The sequence below is a fragment of the Mus caroli genome, chromosome 9 (genome assembly GCF_900094665.2).
Source record: "Mus caroli chromosome 9, CAROLI_EIJ_v1.1, whole genome shotgun sequence".
NCBI lineage: Eukaryota > Metazoa > Chordata > Mammalia > Rodentia > Muridae > Mus > Mus caroli.
Window position 1 is genome coordinate 118,995,511 of NC_034578.1, and position 21,867 is coordinate 119,017,377.

The 21,867-nt window shown below is 41.7% G+C and overlaps 2 protein-coding genes across 2 annotated transcripts in view; one reads left to right on the forward strand and one right to left on the reverse strand.

Annotated features, from left to right (window-relative positions):
* LOC110301304 (sodium- and chloride-dependent transporter XTRP3A) overlaps positions 1–5,995 on the reverse strand; it is a 42,272-nt gene extending 36,277 nt beyond the window's left edge. Inside the window, exon 1 of the mRNA XM_021171716.2 lies at positions 5,706–5,995. Within this exon, the coding sequence (XP_021027375.2) occupies positions 5,706–5,901 (196 nt within the window). The 5' untranslated portion in view covers positions 5,902–5,995. The remainder of the gene's footprint in view (positions 1–5,705) is intronic.
* Ccr9 (C-C motif chemokine receptor 9) overlaps positions 5,465–21,867 on the forward strand; it is a 95,241-nt gene continuing 78,838 nt past the window's right edge. The window contains exon 1 of the mRNA XM_021171719.1: positions 5,465–5,727. The gene's annotated coding sequence lies outside the window, so the exon portion shown is untranslated. The remainder of the gene's footprint in view (positions 5,728–21,867) is intronic.

Genomic DNA, 21,867 nt, shown 5'->3' on the forward strand with positions numbered 1-21,867 from the left:
AGAGATGGGGAGAGAGGGGAAAAGAGAGAGGGAGAGGGGGAGGGGGAGGGGGAGAGAGGGGGAGAGAGAGGGAGAGGAAGAGAACTCAAAAATTAGTAACTTACAGAAAGTCAACTCATGTTCCCAGACTCTTGGTCTCCCTCCATTTAAATACCTTTGACCTCTACAAAGCCCAGAGTGAGCCTGTAAGAATCCATTCAGCCCATCTCCTTCCTGAGGCATTGCCCTTTCTTTATCTAAGAAGCACATCCTAGAGTACCCTGCAGCTTGCTGTGCTGGGGACCACTTGAAGATCCACTGTTCTGCTCAATGCAGGACCCCATCCTACTCCTTTATTCTCTTTCTTCACCCATCTCACTTTATTCTAGAAGTTCCCACTGGGGGTGGAATCAGGTCTGTGTTTTAGAAACAAAGAGCAGAAGCACAGGTGAGGAAAACAGAAACTTTCTTATTCTACCTGACCACCTGGATCTAAAGCTTCCAGAATTCCTCTTCTAGTCCTTTCTCTAGAGCTGTCTGGTAACACCCTCCCTTCACCCACTACCCAGTATATCCCTGGCCACCATCCTGCTGGGCTTCATAGTGATGACCATGCCTCTCTCCCGCTTAGCTCTGGCTTTGCCCAAAAGAGTAAAAAGTGAAGATCTTCAGGTTGTGACCCAAGGTCCTTGAGGACATACTGGCTGCTTCTTCACCTCCTCTCACCTCTCCTACCATTGCCTAGGTCTCTGCTTCATGTATCACAGTCACCCAGAGTTTCTGGCCATTCCCCTCAAAAGTATGCCTCTGTGCCTTTTGCATAGTTTACTTAGCTTGGAGTATTTTACCCTCAACCCTATCTGATGTGCTCATGCAATGATGTCATTGCTAGAGGCTTCCTAGACTCCCCCGTATGTCAAGTCTGCCTTCAGTCTTTTTCAGTAAACAGCTCCATTTGCTCTGTGCAGGATGCTTATACATTTGCCCCTTCTTGCTCCAGTGTAGTCTTTATCTCTGCTAGCTCCCCCACAATATAAGTCCTACCTTGTGGCTGTTAATCAATGAATGTTTATGGAATGACCCTCATTGCTTAGAACAAAATATACGACAGTGATTACAGGCTGCAAAGAATCACATATAGAGGTTTTAAAACTCTCTAGGTTCAAATCTAGACCAACTCAGTCAGGACTTCTATGGGTAGGACACTGGGAACACATGCATATGTATTTTTTTTTTTTACAGTTACTAATGATTCTATCAAGAAGGTGAATGGAGGCTTCTCTACCAATACATGGACTCTGAGCCTTTTCATTTATCCACTCCATCATAGGTGAGAGCTGTCACCACAGAGGAGGGATGGCTTAGCCTAGGTGCCTAGGAGGGCTGCATGGGAATTTTTGATTAGGGAAGGAAAAGGTTTCCAGGGGAGGATGAGGACGTTTAAGTACACAGAGTAGAGGGAGGACAACAGACATTGATTGTAGTGTGTACTCAGAGAAAAGCAGGAAAGGAAAGGGGCTGGAACAAAAGGGATATGGAACCCTTAAAAAGAGAACCCAGAAGACACCCAAACTCTTGGCCAGACTCCCTCCAATGTTCATCTGAAGCCCCATGTGAGAGTACCACAAAAGGAAGTCTTGCCTTTTTACAGAAGCCATAGAGTTCTGCAGAACGAGTCCTACTTGGAGACAGGGGTTGTGACTCCTCCTGAAGTTACCTATGCTTTTCTGGGTATGTTTTCCATCTGTAACAAACAGGGCCAACCCTAGGAGTGCTCTGAAGACTGACTTGACCATCTGTAGAACATGCTCTACAGCATGACTGACTGACATGCCAGAAGCCCAGTGTAATAAGTTGTCACTGATGCTGGAGACACTGGGCAAGAACAGCTGAGGGTCCTCTATGGCCCAGATCATAACGTAGGGCTTAGCACCTAGAGGCTCATTTTGGAAATTATATGTGCTAACTAGAGGCTTAATGCCTGACCTCTGACACTTAGGTTCTATTCCTCCCAGAACTATAGAAACAGCACAAGACATAGCCTGAATATGCATGCACACACCCTAAGTGAACATTTTAGGGCAATTTCCTGTCCATTCCTGGACACTTTGGTATGTACCAGGCCCAGGCTGGATGTTGGTTTGAGCTGTGGTTACCACAGCACCTGACTCCAGTGGTGTACAGGCCCTCCCAGAGCTGCTCACCCGCTAGCAGTCCTCACCTCTTTCCAGGCTTGCACCCTGAGAGTATGTGGCATTCTGGAGCCAGCTACAGTGGGAACATTTATACCAGGATGGAAAAGCAAATGCTATGACTTGGGATTCAGTATGACAGGCCAAGCCCCAGCAGCAGATATAATGGGGACATTTGAACAACCCTGACCCTTCTTCCACAGTATGGTCTGTAGACTGGCAGTATTAGTCTCAATAGATTTGTTTAAAAAATGTCAGATCTCAGAACTCTGAGGGTAATCCATTCGAGATGTAACATTTTGAGCAATTAGGATTAGCAGAATTAAGGGGACTAAAAGAACTCACTTCCTGTTCCAGAGGGAAATGAGGGTTTTGAAGAGGAATGGAGCACTAACTCTTGAGAATAACATTGCCCTCTAAAGAGTCAGATCCCTAATTTCCCCCTACATCATCTAGAAAATAACAAGAAGGTGGAAACCCATCATCCATCTTTTCTACAGCCACACAACTGTTCTTTCTTTCTTCCATGCATTTTACATGCATCTGAATAACACACACACACACACACACACACACACACACACACACACACATTTATATAAGCTGCTGGTGGGTGTATGTTTTCTCACATTGTATGTATTCAGCACATTTGCATCCCAGAAGGAATTAACATCTTAGACTTTGGTCTGCTGACTTTTTTGAAGAGGGGATTTTGTAAAATTCCTCACCATCCATTTTGGTTTTGTGTTTTGTCTTTGGTGCAGGAGTTGGGGTGGGAGGTGGAGCTGTGCAGAGAAGGGTGACACCTGGGACATAATCTTCAGAACTGACCTTCTTTGTTCAGGGCTGGCTGAAGGGAGCAGTCACAACAGAAACCCTCAGAAAGGATCCTAATCTGTTTGATTCTGCGAGGTATTTGGCAGTTTATCAACAAAATGCTCACTGCTCTAGAGTCTAGAGTTTTTCTCTTGTAGCTCTATGGAAGCTAAGAATGATTTCAGATCACCTAGGTTTGGGGTGACATTAATAACTTGTTGTTACTATGGGTCCAGAGTGAGTGGACCCATCCCCACCAGCATCCCTCATTGTTGACTCTGTGTGTGTTCATGTGTGCACATGTATTAGTGGGAGTCTAAGTTTGATGGTGGACATCTTGTTTTTTCAGTCTCCACTTTATTTACTGAAGTAAGGCCTCTCAGTTGAACTCAGAGTTTGCTGATGGGTAGTCTACCCTACCCAGCTTGTTCTAAGGATTTTGACTCTGCTTTCTGTGTGTAGACTCTTACATCTGCCAGATGTTTACCTGGGCTGGTTCTGGGTATCCAAACTTTGATCCTCATGGTTACACTGCAACAGCTTTATCCACTGAGCCATCTTCCCAGCCTGAGTTTATAGCTTTCCACTGAAGGTCTTGCTTATTCACTCAGTAAGGTTTTATGGGGGTGCTTCTTCTGACTTCACTGGAGGACTGGATGAGCAGGGTGAGAGAAAAATTCTAAAGCTCCCAGTGTTTGTGACCAGGTGCTCACTTGACTTCACAGGTAAGGAGAGTCACAGAGAGCAGCAGGGGAGGGGAGCGTGCAAGTTCTCCAAGTAAAGAGCAGCACACGGCAGGCAGGGAGGAGCTACCTGTGGGTAGTCGGACATCTAACCTGTGGGTAGATGAAGCAGGCAAGAGCTAGGAACTGGGCTGAGATGAACTTCATAGAAAGAAGTGGAAATACCAACTAAGAGAAGGCCAAATATCTACTGTGCCGGGACAATTTAGTTTTTGTTTTGGACACATTTGCTGTCTAACTTGCAAGTACCCCCTCTCAGCTATTCTACCCTCAGTTCCAAGTCCTGTCTGTCCAGCTACACAACTGTACCAAGCCCAAGATTTCCTTTGGTTTCTTCTTCCAATTATCTTGAAGGTCTCCTTGTAGATATTCAACTTCAAAACCATTTAGCCTCCCTTGTGCTACCTGAAGCCTGTTCAGGTGATGGTGCCATGATAAACAAGGAATTAAGCAGTCATGTGACAGTGTGGTTTACTTGGCCTGGTGTTGGGAGCTATGGACTCAGGATAAAGAAGGTATTGAGACAGATGTACTGAGCACACAAAGATGTGAAAATCTGCCTCTGACAAATAATTCTTTCTAAAGTCAGTTATGAAACACTAGGAGCATGTGATAGCATATGCCCTCAAATTAAAATAAACCAGAGAATTAAGAATGCACTGTTTCCTTCTTCAAATCTATAGAGTAACCTTTTATTGAATTGATTTTGATCTGGCTGGAGTGACAGGAGGAGGAAGGGTTAGATTTTCTTAAACAAGTTAAATTCTGTAATACATTAATATTTTTCACTGTCCTGATATCGAGAACTAATGTGCTGATTAGCTTTCTCTCCCCCCATACACATACACATGCTATTAGATCTCTCCTCCCATGTATACACAAACATGCTGTTAGGTAAATAAGAGCCACCCAGAAAACTATTGATAACACTTTAAAAATTTTTTCATTCTCCTTTTCTTTGAATGGTTTTTAAGCACAAGTGCTTAAAAATGTTATACAGTTTTGAATATGACTTCACCTGCCTCCACTTATCACATGATAACACTATTAAGATAAAATTTTATTAAAACTTTACCTTTATGATTGCCAAGGGTGTCACTGGGTGGATGTTCCACAACTTACTGAACCAATATTTTTTTTTTCTGAAGGGCTTAGCAAGTTTCTCACATTTTGATCTTATTTAAGACGGTAGCCATGTTATTTTCTATCTCTGTCCGTATGCTGCGTTTTCCTTTAGATGAGGTTTTAGAAAATGGAATTGAAGTGGAACGTTTTTATGTTGAGACTTAGTTCCTTCATGCCATACTGACCCCAGAATGGTACTTGGACTTCGGAAAGTCCCAGTCCCAGAGTTCTCTGCAGGGTGAGGTGTCTGTCCCACCCCTCACCCCCAGTTTCTCCCCTAGGTCTGAGGAAACATTTATAAAAACAAAACAACAGAACCAAGAAACTAATTCTCTGGGCACGGAATTATTTGTTTTTCCCTCCTGTGATTCCAAGCCCAAACTAAGTCTTCACATCCACAAACCAATCCTTTTTATTAAGAAAAAGTAAAAGAAATCGCTCACGATCCGTTTGACTTGAGTTTCAACTTGCGGTCGGGAACTTAAATTTCGGAACTGCAAGTTGCATGACAAGTTCCTGATAAACAATTTAGTGTTCTCTTTTACACCTCTGTTGTCGGGCAACGCACCTATCCTTCCGGGACAGCAGGTTCCCGGCCGGCGCTGCCCTGCACCTGCTGGAACCACAGTTCGGACTCAGGACCGCGAGGGTCAGTTTCTTAGGGCGAAAGTCCCCGTGCCGCGGCGTTCTCTGTTATAGGGGCCACCCGCTCTTGAAGCGCATGGGACCAAACACTTTGCCGAGCTCGGGTGTTCGGGACAGAACGCCACCCCGAGCTGAGGCTCGCGGGACCGAATGCCACCGCCGCTTGGTGTCCAGGCACCCGACGGGTCCGCTTGTGCACACTCACCTCCGCCGTACATCTGGCACAGGTACGGGAAGCGCCACACGTTGCCCAAACCCACGGCGTAGGAGATACAGGCGAACACGAACTGCAGCGGATTGCCCCATTGAGGCCGTGCTTTCTCCATGTCCTGCGCTCGCTGCTCCTCGTCAGGGCCTGGTCTCTGGCCGCCGCTCGCCCGCCTTTTAATTGCTAATCTCATTAACGCGCGCGAGGGGCGAGGCCGGTAAGTGGGGAACGGTGAGCCCCACCCTGCCTAGCCTCGGCGGGGAAGGCGCCCCTCCTTGGCCCTGTGTGTGGACTTCAGAGCTCGGGGAAAGGATCATGTTTCCTCAACTTCTTACTGATTAATCGATGACAATACTATATGCCTGGCACTGCTGTGCTGCGGGAAAACACAGCAACCCCACCCTTCCAGGGCTCACATTCAGGTGGCGGGAACATTTAAATACCACGGGGTGACTTGTTCTTAACTTCTTTTGACCCACTGGGGTAATTTCATTTAATTCATACCACCTAGTTCACCTAAGTCAGTGAGTGATGCAGGGGCAATTTAGGTAAAGCAGAGAGAGACAAGTCCTAGAGACAGACAGGGATGCAGGACTTCCCAGAGGAGAGATGACTTTTGCACAGAGAGGGTGGGTGTGGAGATTCAGCGGCAGAGCACTCCCCTAGCACTTCTGAGACTCTGAGTTTGATCCTAACACACACGGGAGACCTAAGGGTCTTCAACTACCGGCCCTTGCCTGCACCTGTAGTGTGGGCAGAATCAGGTTTTGAACAGCTGCCTTGAGGCCAATGGGAGTTAGAGATTCTCTTCCCTGGGCCAGGTGGAAACCCAAGATTTCTCATGTTTTTGCCAGTCCAACAAGAAGATATAAATGAACCTAACTCAGTAAAGTTTGGTACAGTGATGTAGGATCTGTTGTTTGTGTCTATATTCCACCACAGACTAAATTCTGTGACTTGGCAAGCCATTTAACATCTTTGACCCTGTTTCATCTGTAATAGAAAAAAATCTGCCCCAACCTATACTAGGACTTATAACCTTAAAACAGTAAAAAAAGCAAAGTCACAACACAGTGGAAGGAACTCTAGATTCTTAAGCTTATATATATATATATATATATATATATATATGTGTGTATATATATATATTAAATATATATATATTTCCTGCATCCTCCCATGTGTAGTCCCAGGCTTGTTGGTGGATATTTGTGTTGTCCAGTTTGTGGCTACTATGAATAGAACCAAAGTGAACATTCTAACATGGCAGGTAGATGGACTATTAGGAACTTTGGGACTATGTGCGGCATCAAAAAATATCAGTTCACATTCTCATTAATCCCAGCTGCTCTGCATCTTTACTGTCATTCCACAGACTGTTTTTTATTTTAACAAAACAAAACAAAAACAAGCATTCATTGGAACCAGGTGCCATGGCATGAGTGGAGGTCAGAGGTCAGAGCAAGTGGTCTTACCATCTTGCTGGCACTGCCATTCTGTTTTTAAAGTTCTGTCTAGATTTGTGAATTTGTGCTGATGGTTCAATTTACCCTTTGACTTCCCTGACAACTGACAAGTTGGCTACCATCTGAAATTTCTGCCTAATCCTTTGGTCAGTTTTTCCTGGGTTTCTTTTTCTACTGATCTGCATTTGTATCCCTGCTCTGGCTATGGGCCCTATGTCTGCTTTATATACCAAGTTTCACATCCTAAGTATCTTCTAATGAAGAGAATTCTTAACTTCAAGAAAGTAGAGTTTGGGTAGGAGAGGTATGTAGTTCAGTGGGTAGAGTGCTTGCCTAACATGCATGAGACCCTGTGCTCAGTTCCTAGCTTTCTAGTAACTGGGTGTGTATGGTGGTGTAGATCTGTAATCCCAGCACTCGGGAGGCAGAGGCAGGCGGATTTCTGAGTTCGAGGCCAGGCTGGGCTCCACAGTGAGTTCCAGGACAGCCAGGGCTACACAGAGAAACCCTGCCTTGAAAAACAAAAACAAACAAACAAACAAAAAAGAGTTCAAGGTCATCTCCAGCTACGTAGCAAGTTCAAGACCAGCCTATTATAGGAGACCATATTTCAAACAATCCACATAGACTGGAGGATCAGAGTTCAGTTTCTAGCACTCACATTGTTAGCTCACCATACCTATAACTTCAGCTCTAGGAGATCTGATGCCTTCTTTTGGTTTTGAAGGGTCCCTATATGCATTTCTGTGTGCATACATAGCACACACACACACACACACACACACACACACCAAACAAATCTATTAACTTTTAATTTTTTTAGAAAAAAGGTCTCTTCATGGTCTTTTTGTTTTTTTCTTGTCTTATTTTAAACAACCTTTTCCTGCCAGGAGTAGTGGCCTTTAATTCTAGAAGTTGAGAGGCAGGAGGATCTCTGTGAGTTCAAAGACAGCCTGGTTTGCATACTTGGGTCCAGGACAGTCAGGACTACACAGACAAAACAAACAAAGCAAAGGAAAACAAAACAACCAAACCAATCCACAAACCAACAATAACAACAAAAGCCCAACCTCTTCTTTATTGACCCCAAGGTCATGGGGGTTTGTGAGAGTTCAACTCCTTAGCAAAGCAAGTTTCAGCAATAAACAGATAAGGTTACCACCTCCTGAGGCCCTGTCACTGATCCTGGATCTCACTGATTCTGCTAGGCTGGCTGCTCAATGCACTGCAAGGACCCTTCTGTTTCCAAATTCCCCTTCCTCTCAGTATTTTGAGAAATAGTCAGGTGCCACTGTCTCCGGCTTTTTATGTGGGGGCTGGAGATTGAACCTCAGATATTCATGCCTATATGCAGACTGTTTACCAAATGAGCCGTCCTACCATCCCCAGCAGACTTGGTATAGGGTCTGCCTGTAAGCATGGTGGTGAATACTTTGGACAATAGTTTGTTGCTTCCAGCTCTGTACTCATATGTTTTTGGTATCATAAATCGGCTTTTCTACAGGGTTGTTGGCTACACAGTGACATTTGGAAACTGGACACCTCAGAAAAATACTCAGAAGTTACCAGTCACCAGAAATATGAATTGACATGGAGAATTTGTTGATTTGATTAAGGCAGTGATTTTTTTATTAAGGCAGTGACTTTTTATTCCCTACTCCAGGAACCAGACCAGTATCTGGTCTTACCTGCCTTGTGAAGCCAGCCCAATATGTAAGGTCCAGAGTGTGAGAAATCTCTCTGTTCTCTTGTGAGAATCTGTCTCTCTGTTCTCTGTGGTGTATGTAGCATAAACAAATTGTCAGCTCACTATGCCATCCTGTAACTCTAACCTGACAAGCTCCACTGAGTGACGGGCTGCTCCAGTCACAAAGACTGTGGTGGTAGGGACTTTGGAGAGAGTAATGTAGTGTGTGGACACTGATGGTGGACTAACATGTTTATGCACTTTCTGCAGAAAAAAAACCAACCTCTCATATGTTTGTTAGTTTCTGTGGAGTGAACACCTCAACTTTAGGCCATTTTGAGCTTCCAACGTGTTATCACTGGGGCTGGCATTCTCACCATGCATGTGAAATGATAGAGGTAGCCTAAAGAGCTTAGCTAATAGTAAAGAGCAATAAATGATTCTATTTAGACAATTTATACAATCACTTAGTCCTCAATAATAAATGTATTTAATAAAAACAAGTTCTCAAAATTCCTAAACATGTCCCATGTACAGAGGATTGGTCAGTAGAGCAAGCTCAGTTCTTTGAGGTGTTTCTCTTTGGCGTGTTTGGAGCCCCAATAGCAGTTTTCAGATAAGTTTTAGTGCTCAGGGGAGCCTACTCTGGTTTATGGAAGAACCCTTTCTTCAGATTGTACCTTCACAATCAGGACACAAAGGCCTGCAGTCCCTGTTATCCATGTTTTGGAAAAGAAGAAGGGGACAGGGCCTGACTGAGTACATGGGTAATGGGCCACTAAGTGTGTCCAGAATTCTATATTCTTGCCCTATCACTTATGATGGTGACATAGCTTTCAATCATTTGCTCATTCTGGTGATTTCCATTGTTACCTAACTACCATCTAGGGCTTTCAGTTCCCCACAGATAAAGTCCAAACTCCTTAGCTTTGTTTGCAAAGCTTTGAGGGTTTTTATAATTGAGTTCTGAGGAATTTGACCTTGAATACCTGGGTTCTAGAAAACAGTTTAAGTATAAAAATACTCAGCCTTTTGCTGCAGGTGGAAAATCTACCTTCTGAGGATGAATAGAACATAATATCAGGCACAGTCCAGAAGGGTGCATAACACACTTTTCAAAACAAAAGCAGCTCTGCAGGGCTTGGGGCATTAAGAGCTGGCTCAGTGGTCAAGTTCACTTATTACTCTTGCAGAGGGCCTGGATCAATTCCCAAAACCCACATGGTGGTTCACAACTGTCTGTAACAGTTCCTTTAACAGGGGATATGACACTCTTCTGATTTCTGAGGGCTCCTACCACTCAGGAACATACACATACATATTATTTTTTTAAAGTAAAAAATGAAGATTTATGATACTACCTTGCATATGAAGCTAGTGTTTTTTTTGCATGTGTTTTAAGATAAATACTAACAATTTTAAATAGGTTCTCCTGCTTCTGTAATTCCAGGGACAGGTGTCTCATACTAGGTACCCTTTTCAGAAACTGCCCAGAGTCCTAAAGTCTCCAAGATTTTGATCTTGTGACCAGCAGTAGCCCACTACCATGACTTGTGTACATTGCATTTCCATGTGGTGCTTAACTTGCCAAGTGTTAATGTACACAGGTAAACATTAATTTATGTATATGTGTTTGTATAATAATACTCCCATATTTGCTTTAGAGTTGAAGTTGCTTATATTGTTACATAGTCTGGTGAAGGAAAAACGTTGTTAAAAAATTCATTACCAGTACAAAATACAAAAAGAGGTTGAGTGATGGAATGCCTGTAGACCCAGCCTTCTGTGAGGCAGAGGAATGAAGTGCATTCCAAGTTTGAGGCCAGATTAGAATTTGATTATTTCATTGTGAGATCATTTTGTTCTTTCTAGATTTTTCTCTAGTTACTTGCAGAGAATTGCTTAGCTTAATCTTTATAGCATATATATTTGAACACACAGTGATAGGATAGATAGAATTCATTTATATAATAGTTGTATGTTATTGATGGAATTTCAGGGAAAATGCATGCTTTTTGAAAAGTATATTACTTTTTTCGAAAGGTCTACATTTTGCACCTTTCAAATTTTGACTCTTCACTGAACACTTACTTCCAAGCACTTTAGATTATGTAACAAATTTAACAAGAGGCAGACAGCCCCCATGACAGCAAAAAACAAACAAACAAACAAACAAAAAACACACCAAAAAACCAAACCAAACCAAACCAAAAAAACTGCTGGCCAGAAATGAAGACAATGTGGTGATCACAGAACTGGGTCTGGGATGACAGCTAAGGCTTGGGCTGTTTCTTGCCCTGTTTCTGCTGAGACTGAAAAGAAAATCAAACAAGTGTAGGTAAGGTTTGAAAGCAAAGAGGCCTTAATCTTAAAACAAACAAACAAACCAAACCAAACCAAAAACCCAAACTGGGGAAATGCTATAATAAATGTCAATTTTTATTAACATAATGATAGAAATTCAGGGCTTCTGATGACTTCAGCTGAGATAAATTCAGCAGAGTGTGTCCCTTTGTCTATATACCCATTTCCAAAAGACAACGGGGTCGAGAGCGTAAGTGACCTGGATGGTTTTCTGTGAATTGATGCTTGTGGAATCTGAAATACTTAGGTGGTGTACACAACACAAAGTGGACATTGTTTTCTCAGAAAGGCCCAAATGGAACAAATACATTTTTCAGGTCAGTTCAAACAGATGCAGAAATAAGCTTATTTAGAAAACACTCTGGCTTCTCACCATGACCACTCAGCTGATCGCGGTAGGTTAAGCAAGACCCAGCCACGTGTTATGGAAACAGAGGACCCAGAGAACAGTGGTGACGCCTTAGAGATTTTGTTAGTCTTGGCTAAATTTATTCCTTCACCTCAAATATTTTTGATGGGAACAAGAATCAAGACTCACTAGAAGGCATAATCCGGTGGGGAAAACAGCTGGAACACTGTGGAAACATTTCCCAGGGTCAAATGTGGCTGGGGCCATGCTGTCTCTACTAGTGACCCCTAAGGAATCTCACTGTGTCCTGCTGGGCTGTTTTGTGTTTGTTCTCTCATCTCACAACAGCAGAAGTTCTGAGTCCCACATTGCCAGGAAATACATATGCTTTGTTTCACAAGCTCAAGGTTCAAAGTATATTCAATTTCTTTCACATCTGGATCCTCAAAATGTGGTCTGTTAAAGAGTGTCATGGGGGAGAACTTGTGAGACATGCAGACTCTCAGACCCACCTTATAGAATCCCAGGAGTTTTGTAGACATGTTGATATCTTAAAACTTCTTTATTTTTTGAGACTATAATAAAATTACATAATTTTCACCTTTCCTCCTCCCTTCAAGCCCTCACATATACACCCCTCCTTGCTCTTTCAAATTCATAGCCTTTTTCATTATTGTTATACACACATATGCACATGTACACACAAATAAATATGCACACACATATACATTCTTAAATACAGCCTTAGTCTGTAGAATGTTACTTGTAGTACATTGTCAAGGCTGACCGTCTAGTACTGGATCACCATTCTGTGTGCTTATCCCTGGGGAAGACTCTCCTTCCCACTCTTGGTATTTTTAATTGTCTGTAGTTGTGTAGGGTTGCAGCCTCTTTGACGAGGGTGAGAACTACACTTATGTGTGAGTATGTGGAAAAACATTTATAATGTAGTTAGGGATTATGCTGTTTTAGTAAAGTGCTGGTTGTAGGTTATCTTACAAGATTTATGATTTCACTATCCTTGGGTGGTTGGCTAGGTTTCTAGTACCAGGCATGCTTTCTCTCTTTTTGGGCAGGTCTTAAGTCCAATTGCAGAGCTTCTGGTTACGTGTGCTGCTTCTGCACCCTGATTGTGTGATGCTGGCCATTTTTGTGGTTCATAGGCATCATAGCTGGGCATACTGGATTTTATACTTGACTGCACATCAGAATCATTTGTGAGACTTTGGAAAGATTAAAGCAAGCCAGGTGTGATGGTACACTGATTATCCCAGCACTCAGGAAGCTGAGGTAGGAGAATCAAGAGTTCATGTCCAAATTGGATTAAATAGCAAAGTCCTGTCTAATAATAATAATAATACCTCAACATCCCAAATCCACAGATGCTTGTCTCAAGGGGAAAAGACGTGGTTGACAGGGTTATGTGGAGTACCTGGCATCTAAAGCTTGCCATGACAGCTGGTGTATACTGCCTTTTTCAGGGAGCCAGAGTTCTATCAGTACTTCTTTGCTGGATTCCTCATCCATTTTCCATTCTCCCAGTGACATCATTGCCATCATTTATTGTCAACTTCTGATTTTCCTACTTTTAAAAATTCTTCTGTGGCTGGGTGGTGGTGGTGCACACCTTTAATCCCAGCACTTGGGAGGCAGAGACAGTGGTCTTCATCGAATTTGCGCCCATCTTGGTCTTCAGAGTGAGTGCCAGGGCAGCCAGGGCTACATGAAGAAACCCTATCTCAAAAAAAAAAATTTTTTTTTTCTGTAAAATAAGTTCAGATCAAGTAACAGGGGATGGGGGGATGGAATGGATTACATATCCCAGGAGTGCAGTGAGAACTTTGGCTTCTTAAAAAACTCAGTTATATCATGTGAATATATATTAATCCCAGGTGTGGGATAAGAGGCTGCTTCACAGCAGGTGATTATGATTTGCCTCATGCATTAGCAGGGGCATGATTTTTGCCAGCTGCAGATAGTTTAATTCTAGGGACTCTAGAGAGGGTTAAAATGGAAAAAGCCCTGAGAGGGTGTGATGGCTGCTGCCCTGCCTGTTGCTGTGGCTTCTGCTGTGTTTGTTATTGCTAGATTGCGGGTTTGTCAGACTTCCGACAACAAAGATTGGACTTGCCTCAAGGAAGCCAACACCCCTAATCAGCAGGAAGTAGCCTATAGTGGTTTGCACCCCCTTTTCCCTCAAACCTTTCTTTCCTACCTAGTGTTGGGGAGTTGGAAGGGATTCAGGTGGAATCCAATAAAATATCTAAAACAAAACAAAACAAAACCAAAAAAATAATACCAACACAGGAGTGCTGGGAATATGCACCACCATTCCCAGGTATGTTGAGGATAATTTTGCTATATATGTATATGCCACACAAATTTCTTCTCATGCATCCAAGGAGCCCAAAACTTTCCCTGCTTCCTGGGATGACACATCACCTGGAAATAACTTTAAAACTAAGAGCATTTTTGATAAATCCACTTCTTGCAGTATTACAAACACTGGCACTCTTTCACAATTTCTGATTTTTGTTTCCACTTCTTAATATACAACCTACCCAAGTAGCATTTTTGCTGATGTGTTTTGTTTTCATTTCTGCAGTATGTTTGTGTTGTGCTTAACTAAGCAAGTGTCCACATAGTTCCCACCCAGGTAACAAAATACAAAAGCTGCAGGGTTGAGGAGTGCACTCTGTTCACTTCCCTCTCTCCTTCAGAGACAATCCACATTTTCAAAGTATAGATTTGATAATTATAAAATACTCTTCATGATTCTATTATTCTGTTGTGGTTTGAATGTGAACTGTTCCAAGGATTCATGTGTTTGAACAGTTGGTCCTCAGTTAGTACTGCTGCTTTGGAAGGCTTGTTGAACCTTTAGGAAGTGGAGCCTTTTTGGAGAAGAGGACCACTAAGGTCAGACTTCAAAGTTTTACACTCTGGCCCCACTTGCTACTCTCTGCTTCCTGACTACAGTGGAAATCAGGCTTCACACTGCTGTCAGCAGGCTTTTCCCACCAAGACAGACTATACCCAAAATAAGCTCTCTTTCCCTTAAGTGTTTTGTTTTGTCAGGTATTTGGTCATAGAACAAGGCAAGGAACTTCTACACCTTCCTACATATTCTAAAAAAGATATTCTTTTGATTTGCATAGATGTAACTTTTTAGTGACATCATATTTTTTCCATGTTTTATTTTCTTTACTGTCCAAACATGCTGTAGCTGTATGCTGCTATATCCTGTGCAGTTTGAGTACTCTGGATACAACATTTGGGTATTTTCTAAAAGCCAGTCTGTTTTAAAGCCCATTGGGCTTTGAGACATGGAACAGTATAAGGCTGGGTGATTTTCATAACATACCAATTCTGTGCTTAAGAAAAAGGCAGGGCCCAGTGTGAAGAGGGATATGCATGCTGCATTTACTGCATCAGCATGCTACTTCACTCACTTGCTATGTTCTACTCTCTGAGTCTTTTGTTGGCTTGATCTATCAGTCACAGAGAAAACTGTAATATCATCTACAATGACTGAGGACTTCTTTCAGTTTGTGTCAACTGTTACTATATAGAACTTGAAGCTGTAAGGGCCAATTAAATTACATTGTTGTATTTTTCTTATAAATGAACATTTTCACCATGTGCAGTAGGCTCCAGAAGCCTTCTTTTCATAATCCCGCAGAGTGCTGTTTTCAACATGCACAGACATATCTAACAATCGTATCACCTGTAAACACTGTCCATTTTGTTTTCTAGTCTTCTGCTTTGGTTTAGACTTCCAGCAAAATGTTGATGTCATCTGAGGGTAACAGAATGCAGTGTTCTGGAGATTAAAGGGTAAGCATGTGACATACCTCTGTTAATCATGATGTTGAAGCTTATCAAATTAAGTCAAAATCTTTGGTCCTAAACCTCTGAGTAGTTTCCCCACTTCAGCACAAAAGACAACATGCTTGGAGTGACATTTGAGGACCATGTGACCTGACCCCTCATTGTTTTTGTGACCAACTTTCCCACTATTTTTTCTGTTCAAGGTTCCAGGCACTGCATGCCACCTGCTGTTCCATCAGTTCTTCATCTCTACACTACTGTGTTCTCCCCACAGACACCCCATGGTGCGCTCCCTTACTTCCTTCACGGCTTTGCTTAGAAAGCTACATTCTCATCATGTCCCTAGTGGCAGCCCTGTCTCTCTTCTTAATACTTCTAGTTATTCAGACCAACTCTCACCAGAAAAGGATGATAGCAAAACTAGTATGGTCTCAAGCAATGCCCTGCCTGCTTCACGTATCTAGCTGAAAATGTCATCTTGTAGTCCTCTCCTTGACGTGTCTGACACAGATAAATCTCTGCTTCCTGATGTACTTTGCTGAGTCTGCTTCTAAGAACACTCTAGATCTCCCTGTGATCTTACAGGCTTCTGCTGCTTAGTATCATTGTTGATTCATTTCTCTCAGATGTCATGGTGATAGGGCATCCCATGTTCTCATCTATACTTACTTCCTTGGTGGATTTTCCTCTGCCAGGGCTTAAAATGTCTTCCACTGATACTCTTATTGCTTCATTACCAATCCAGACCAATCTCCTGAGGCTGGGACCTGGATGTTTACCCCTTTGTTGATACCCCTACTAGGCAGCCAGATAAGACAGAATCCTGCTTTTGTCTTCTTTTCACTGATATGCCCAAATCCCTGCTTCTAATACAGCTGATAATGAGCCTTACCAGCAGTGGCACAGCTGCAAACATCTCGAGTCAACCCTTGGGTTCTCTTGTCCATCATCTGTGAATCAGGGCTAGTATGCTATTAAGAGTTTTATATCCAAAACATATCCAGAACTAAGCTCTCTTCAAGCACTGGCAACTTGGAAAGACTTTGAGCAATATCCACTAATGTTGAATATTCACATTGGTTGTGACCAAGCAATGACACCACACTTTATATACTTCTTTGTAGTAGCTCAATCTCTAAATGTGCATCAATAGTAAAATAGATGATTAAATAATAAGCCTACTCACAAAAGGCAATACTATTTAGCAATGAGAACAAGCAAAAGATTGTCATATGTAATAATAGATGAAATCTCTGAACTCTCACCCCAGTGGTGGATGGGACAGAACACAGTGGAGTAAGTACATAGGGTATATGGTTCCATTACATAAACAACAATGACAGCAGCAAAAACAGGTAACCCAGATGAACAGTAGGTGCTAGAAGTGAGGAGAGTGGGTGCTTTTGGAGGAACCAAGTACCTGGGAGAGACCAGCAGGGCTCTGTGGGTACAGATAGTAGCAATTCTTCAGCTGGGCTCTAGAAGAATCCTGTGGCAGTATTCTTTGAAGTATATGCTTATGGTGTGTCTACTCAGCAGCCTGTTGAGTCCCAACCACTTTTACCACCGGCATACATCTAGTTTAACTTGCCACTCTCCCTGTATTATCCTGCTCCCAAATGGCTTAAAATGGGTTCTTTTAATGTTATTACAGGTTTTATTATTCTATGGTTTACAACCTTGCAAAAGCTGTCCATGTTCTTAAGCATATAATCCCGGATCCATGGACCTGGAGAAATGACTCAGTAGTTAGAACACTTGTTGCTCTTGCAGAGACCTGGGTTTTGCTCCTAGCTCACAGCTGACTGTAACTTCAGTTCCAGATGATCTTCTGGCTCCTGAGAGCACCAGGCATGCAAGTGGTGTGCAAAAATATGCAGGCAAAACACTCATACATATAAAATAAATAATAAATAACACTTTTAAATTCTAATCCCAGCATTGGGTGGCAGAGGCAAATGGATCTCCAAGTTTAAGGTTGGCCTGGTCAACAAACCAGGTTCCAGGACAGAAGGAGTACACAGTGAGACCCTGTTTCAAACCAGTCAATCATCAATCTTGAATTCTTATAGTCTTCCACTGGCAGGCTTCAGCCACATGATTCCTCACTGCCTTTTAATGTGCCAGCCATTCCCAGGCAGTGCCTGTGACTTGCTCTTCTCTTGACTTCACATCTTTCACCAGCTGACTTCTCACATTGCTTTTGTCACTGTCTCTCACTAGATTGTCCTGTCCACATGACTGGAGTTGCATCTATTGTAACATGCATCTCCAGCACTCTTGCCTTTAATTAGTCTACTTTTCTGTTATCATTGTTTAACAGTTGGTGAGAGTTTCTGTAGAAGCCCCTATAACATTATCTATATAGACCCTAGAACCTAAAGGGTTTTTTCCACTTCCACACTGAACTAATATGGACACTAAATCTAGTTACAAATGCTCTTCAAAAAGAAAACAAAAACACAGAACAGAAGGGTATTCAGCACCCACCAGAAGCCCCAGGAAAGACAAGAGGCACATCTCCCTCACAGCATCCAGCAAGAACCAACTTACCACATCTTGACTTAGGGTTTTGGTTTTTTTTTTTTTTTTTTTTTTTTTTTTTTTTCGAGACAGGGTTTTTCTGTGTAGCCTTGGCTGTCCTGGAACTCACTNTGTAGACCAGGCTGGCCTCGAACTCAGAAATCCGCCTGCCTCTGCCTCCCGAGTGCTGGGATTAATGGCGTGCGCCACCACGCCCGGCTGGTTTTGGCTTTTATAACTAAGAAAGAACACATTTCTGTTATCTGAAGTCATTAATTGTGCAATTTCTTAGAGCAGCCATAAAGGACTAATGCATATAATTATATAATTTAGTTACTACTATTTGTTTTTTAGATCCTTTTAAAACTCCATGAAGGCACACATTATTTTGTTCATGCTGTATCTCAAATGATGTGCAACAGGCACTCAAACAAAAAATATTGATTTTGTGTATGAGATTTAGTAAATATTATTGAAAATATTCTTGAGAGTTGGTTGAATAAACAAACTATGATAGACCATACTACGGGGAACTTCTCAACAATTGAAGGAATATACTACTGGTATCCACACAGACAAGGACAGATCTTAAATATTAAATACATTTTGTTGAGTGAAAGAAGGTACATTTAACAATTAACCTATGATTCCATCATATGAATTTTTAAAAAGGTACATTAAGATGTCAAGAGAAAAAGCAGATCAGCAGTTGCTCAGGTACCAGATCAGGAAGAGTGATACAAGGGGCTGAAAAGGATAAAATATCCCCTTTCCCAATTGTGGCAGAGGTCACATGGAGATTCACATTTACCAAAACTCATCAGATATTCCCTTAAAATGGATATATATTATTTAAAAGATCTGATAGAATAAAGCAATTACAAATTTAGGAAATGTATTAATTATCTAAAGCAAAAACTGTTGACCCTAGAATAACCCTAAAATGTTATCTTGAGGTCCAAAACTATGTGTTAAGAACATAGAGCATAAGGAGAAGATGTAAAACCAAAACAGCAGATAGTTGCTGACTATAGAGAACTTTATACAAGACAACACTGATAACTGAATTCACACTGTACACTTAGAAGACACTCCTCCATTGCTGCAGAGCCCCTAGGACAAACAGCAGCAACCCGAGTCATGCAAAACCTCTGCTGGATTGTTGGGAGATGTCCTAAGAGATACAGACAGTTGCTCATTATCCCACTACCTCACTCCTACTCTTTCCTCTCTACTGCCTTTTCTTCAAAATGGGCTTCCTTCAGATCACTGCACTTATAAATGCTGGTTCAAGTATTTAAAACTTTCGCTGAATATGAGCAGAGATCAAGCATTATTTTGTTGTTGTTTTTTAAAGTTAATCATTTATGGTCTCAGAAACATTGTTGGCAGCTTTCAAGAGATGTTTACCAAGGAAGGAAAATTCCAGACCAGTTTTGACATGAATATTGCAAAACTTAAGACCCAGCAATATATAACATATCATAACTGAGGTCAGAATCCAGGGGTAGACAGGCTGGGGCATATAAATGCTGGGCATCACTTGTGAGCTTGAGCTTTGGTGATAGCAGCCTGAGGGCAACTGGAAGGGAACCATCAGGACTCTCACTCAGGTGCAACAGAATGGCTATAGACCCTGGGAAGACAACACACACTGTGCCTGACAGAACATTTTTATATTTGGGGTGACTGCTGTTGGGTACACTCTCCTTTTCCTTTCTTCCCAAAGGGAACATAAACTTGGGTAGGCATTTTCTTCAGCTGCACAGCTCTCAAAGTGCAGATGGCAGAAGGCTGGCTGTCAATTGCTATTGTAGCAGTTGTAGGTTGTATTCCTTAGTTCCTGAGAGGTAACTACATATACAGCTGCAGCTAAAGTGAGATCAAGGTCAGACTAAGACAGATGGTAAAAGATGCAATGAGCTGTTTTTAGATTCAGGCAGTTTATTACTTACATCAATAACAAAAGAGAGTAAGTCAAAGGTGCCAGCTTCTTGGGTCTTTCCCCCATATATCCAAAAGGAAAATAGTTCATCCAAACAGGCAGGATAACAACAGCCACAGTTGTGAGATACTGTTTCACTGAGAGACCAAGGCTAGGCCTCATAGTAAGTATTTTTATATTTTACACGCCAATCTATTCTGAGCACATTGGAAGCCTCCCAAGAGGAAAGGATATGAGTGGGAGATGGCTTCAGATAGCTTCCCATACTTTTATGCTTTGGGAGACTCAGAAGGCATCCTGCCAAATCTAAGATTAGCAACAGATTGCCTGAAAAACCTACTAGTAGGCAGAGCCACTCTCCTATAGCACCCACATACTGCTATGGCTAAGGGCAGTACTGTTAACAACTGAGGGTAGTTTAACATTTAAAAAAATAAAATGTGCCCAGGAAATGAAGGCATCAAAAGCAAGATTTCAAAGACAGCCTGGGCTATATAGTATGACTCTTATCTTTAAAAAGAAAAGAAAAAGCATTATCATTTCAGTAAATGCGGAAAAAGAATTTTGGGAAAATTTAACACCTGTTTGTAGGTTTTAGCAAAGTAAGAACGTCCTTATCTGATAATAGAATATTAAACATATAATTCTTATTAAAATTTTAGAGCATTTCCCCCAAGACTGCGAAAGAAACAAGAATGTCTTCTACAACCATTTCTAGTTAACTAGAAATCCTAGCAAGTGTAACACAGCGAGAGAAAGAAAGAAAGCACATATAGCATCTATATACCCCAAATCAGTCACCTACACACTTCCAGGATTTAAACAAAGCTGGGATGGATGATTGATAATTTCATGCAATGCAACAGGGAAGTCTTGAGGTTTCCAAGAAGCAGCAGATCCTATGCACTTCACTCTTAGGAAGAGTGCCTTAAGCCCTCAGCATGGATGTACCTTAATCCTAATAAGCTTGTTTGTTTTCCAAGGCCACAATGAGAAATGAAAACAGAGATTGATACATTTCCCTCCTTCCTTTTTCCTTTCCTTTCCCCCTTCCCCTTCCCTTTTTCCCTTTGCTCCCTTTTCCCTTTTTCCCCCTTTTCCCTCCTTCCTTCCTTCTTTCCTTCCTTCCTTCTTTCCTTCCTTCCTCCCGTTCTTTCCTTTCTTTCTATTTTATTTATGTGTATCAGTGTTTTGCATAAATGTATGTCTTAGCACCACATGAGCGCCTGGTGCTTGCAGAAGTCAGAAGAAGGTGTCAGATCCCTTGGGACTAGAGTTTCAGATAGTTGTGAGCCATCAAGTAGGAGCCTGGAATTAGGTTTCAACTCTATGCCATAGATTCTCTGCAAGATAACTAAGTGCTTTTAACTAGTGAGCCAGCTCTTCAGCTCTGACTATATTTTTATTAATTCACATAAACAGGTGATTTTGTGGTACCTTTAATGGCTGACCTAGTGGCAATATGAAAGATACCAAGGCCATCCTAATACCTTTCTTTATGATTTCCCTTCAGAAAATATTTAATGGTTTTTGTTTGTTTTGTTTCCTTGATGGTGGTTTAGCTTGCTGAGATGGAATTATCTTCAAAGACTTGCTTATATGAGATAAATCATGTCTTAAATTTCTAACAGCAAAGCTCAGGACCCAGGCACTTATGCATAACCAGAGGGTAAACAATACCAAAGTTTTATAATCTAATGTATTAAAAATGCAAACATTTAATTATAAAGATATCTAAGAATCTCATTCAGTTTATCAAAGTGTTTCCACTAGTAAAGGCTTTATCAAGTATTATTACACATTTAAAAGAGCAAAATATTCTATATAATAAGATTTATAATACATAAACAAATGATTAAATATATATTCAACAGACAGATACACATGTAAGATGAGAGCAAATAACCATTTAAATTGATATTAATAACAAAATTGAAGGCATTAATAACAAAACTCTTTGCATTTTATTTTTGTGAACAAAATGTCTCAATCAT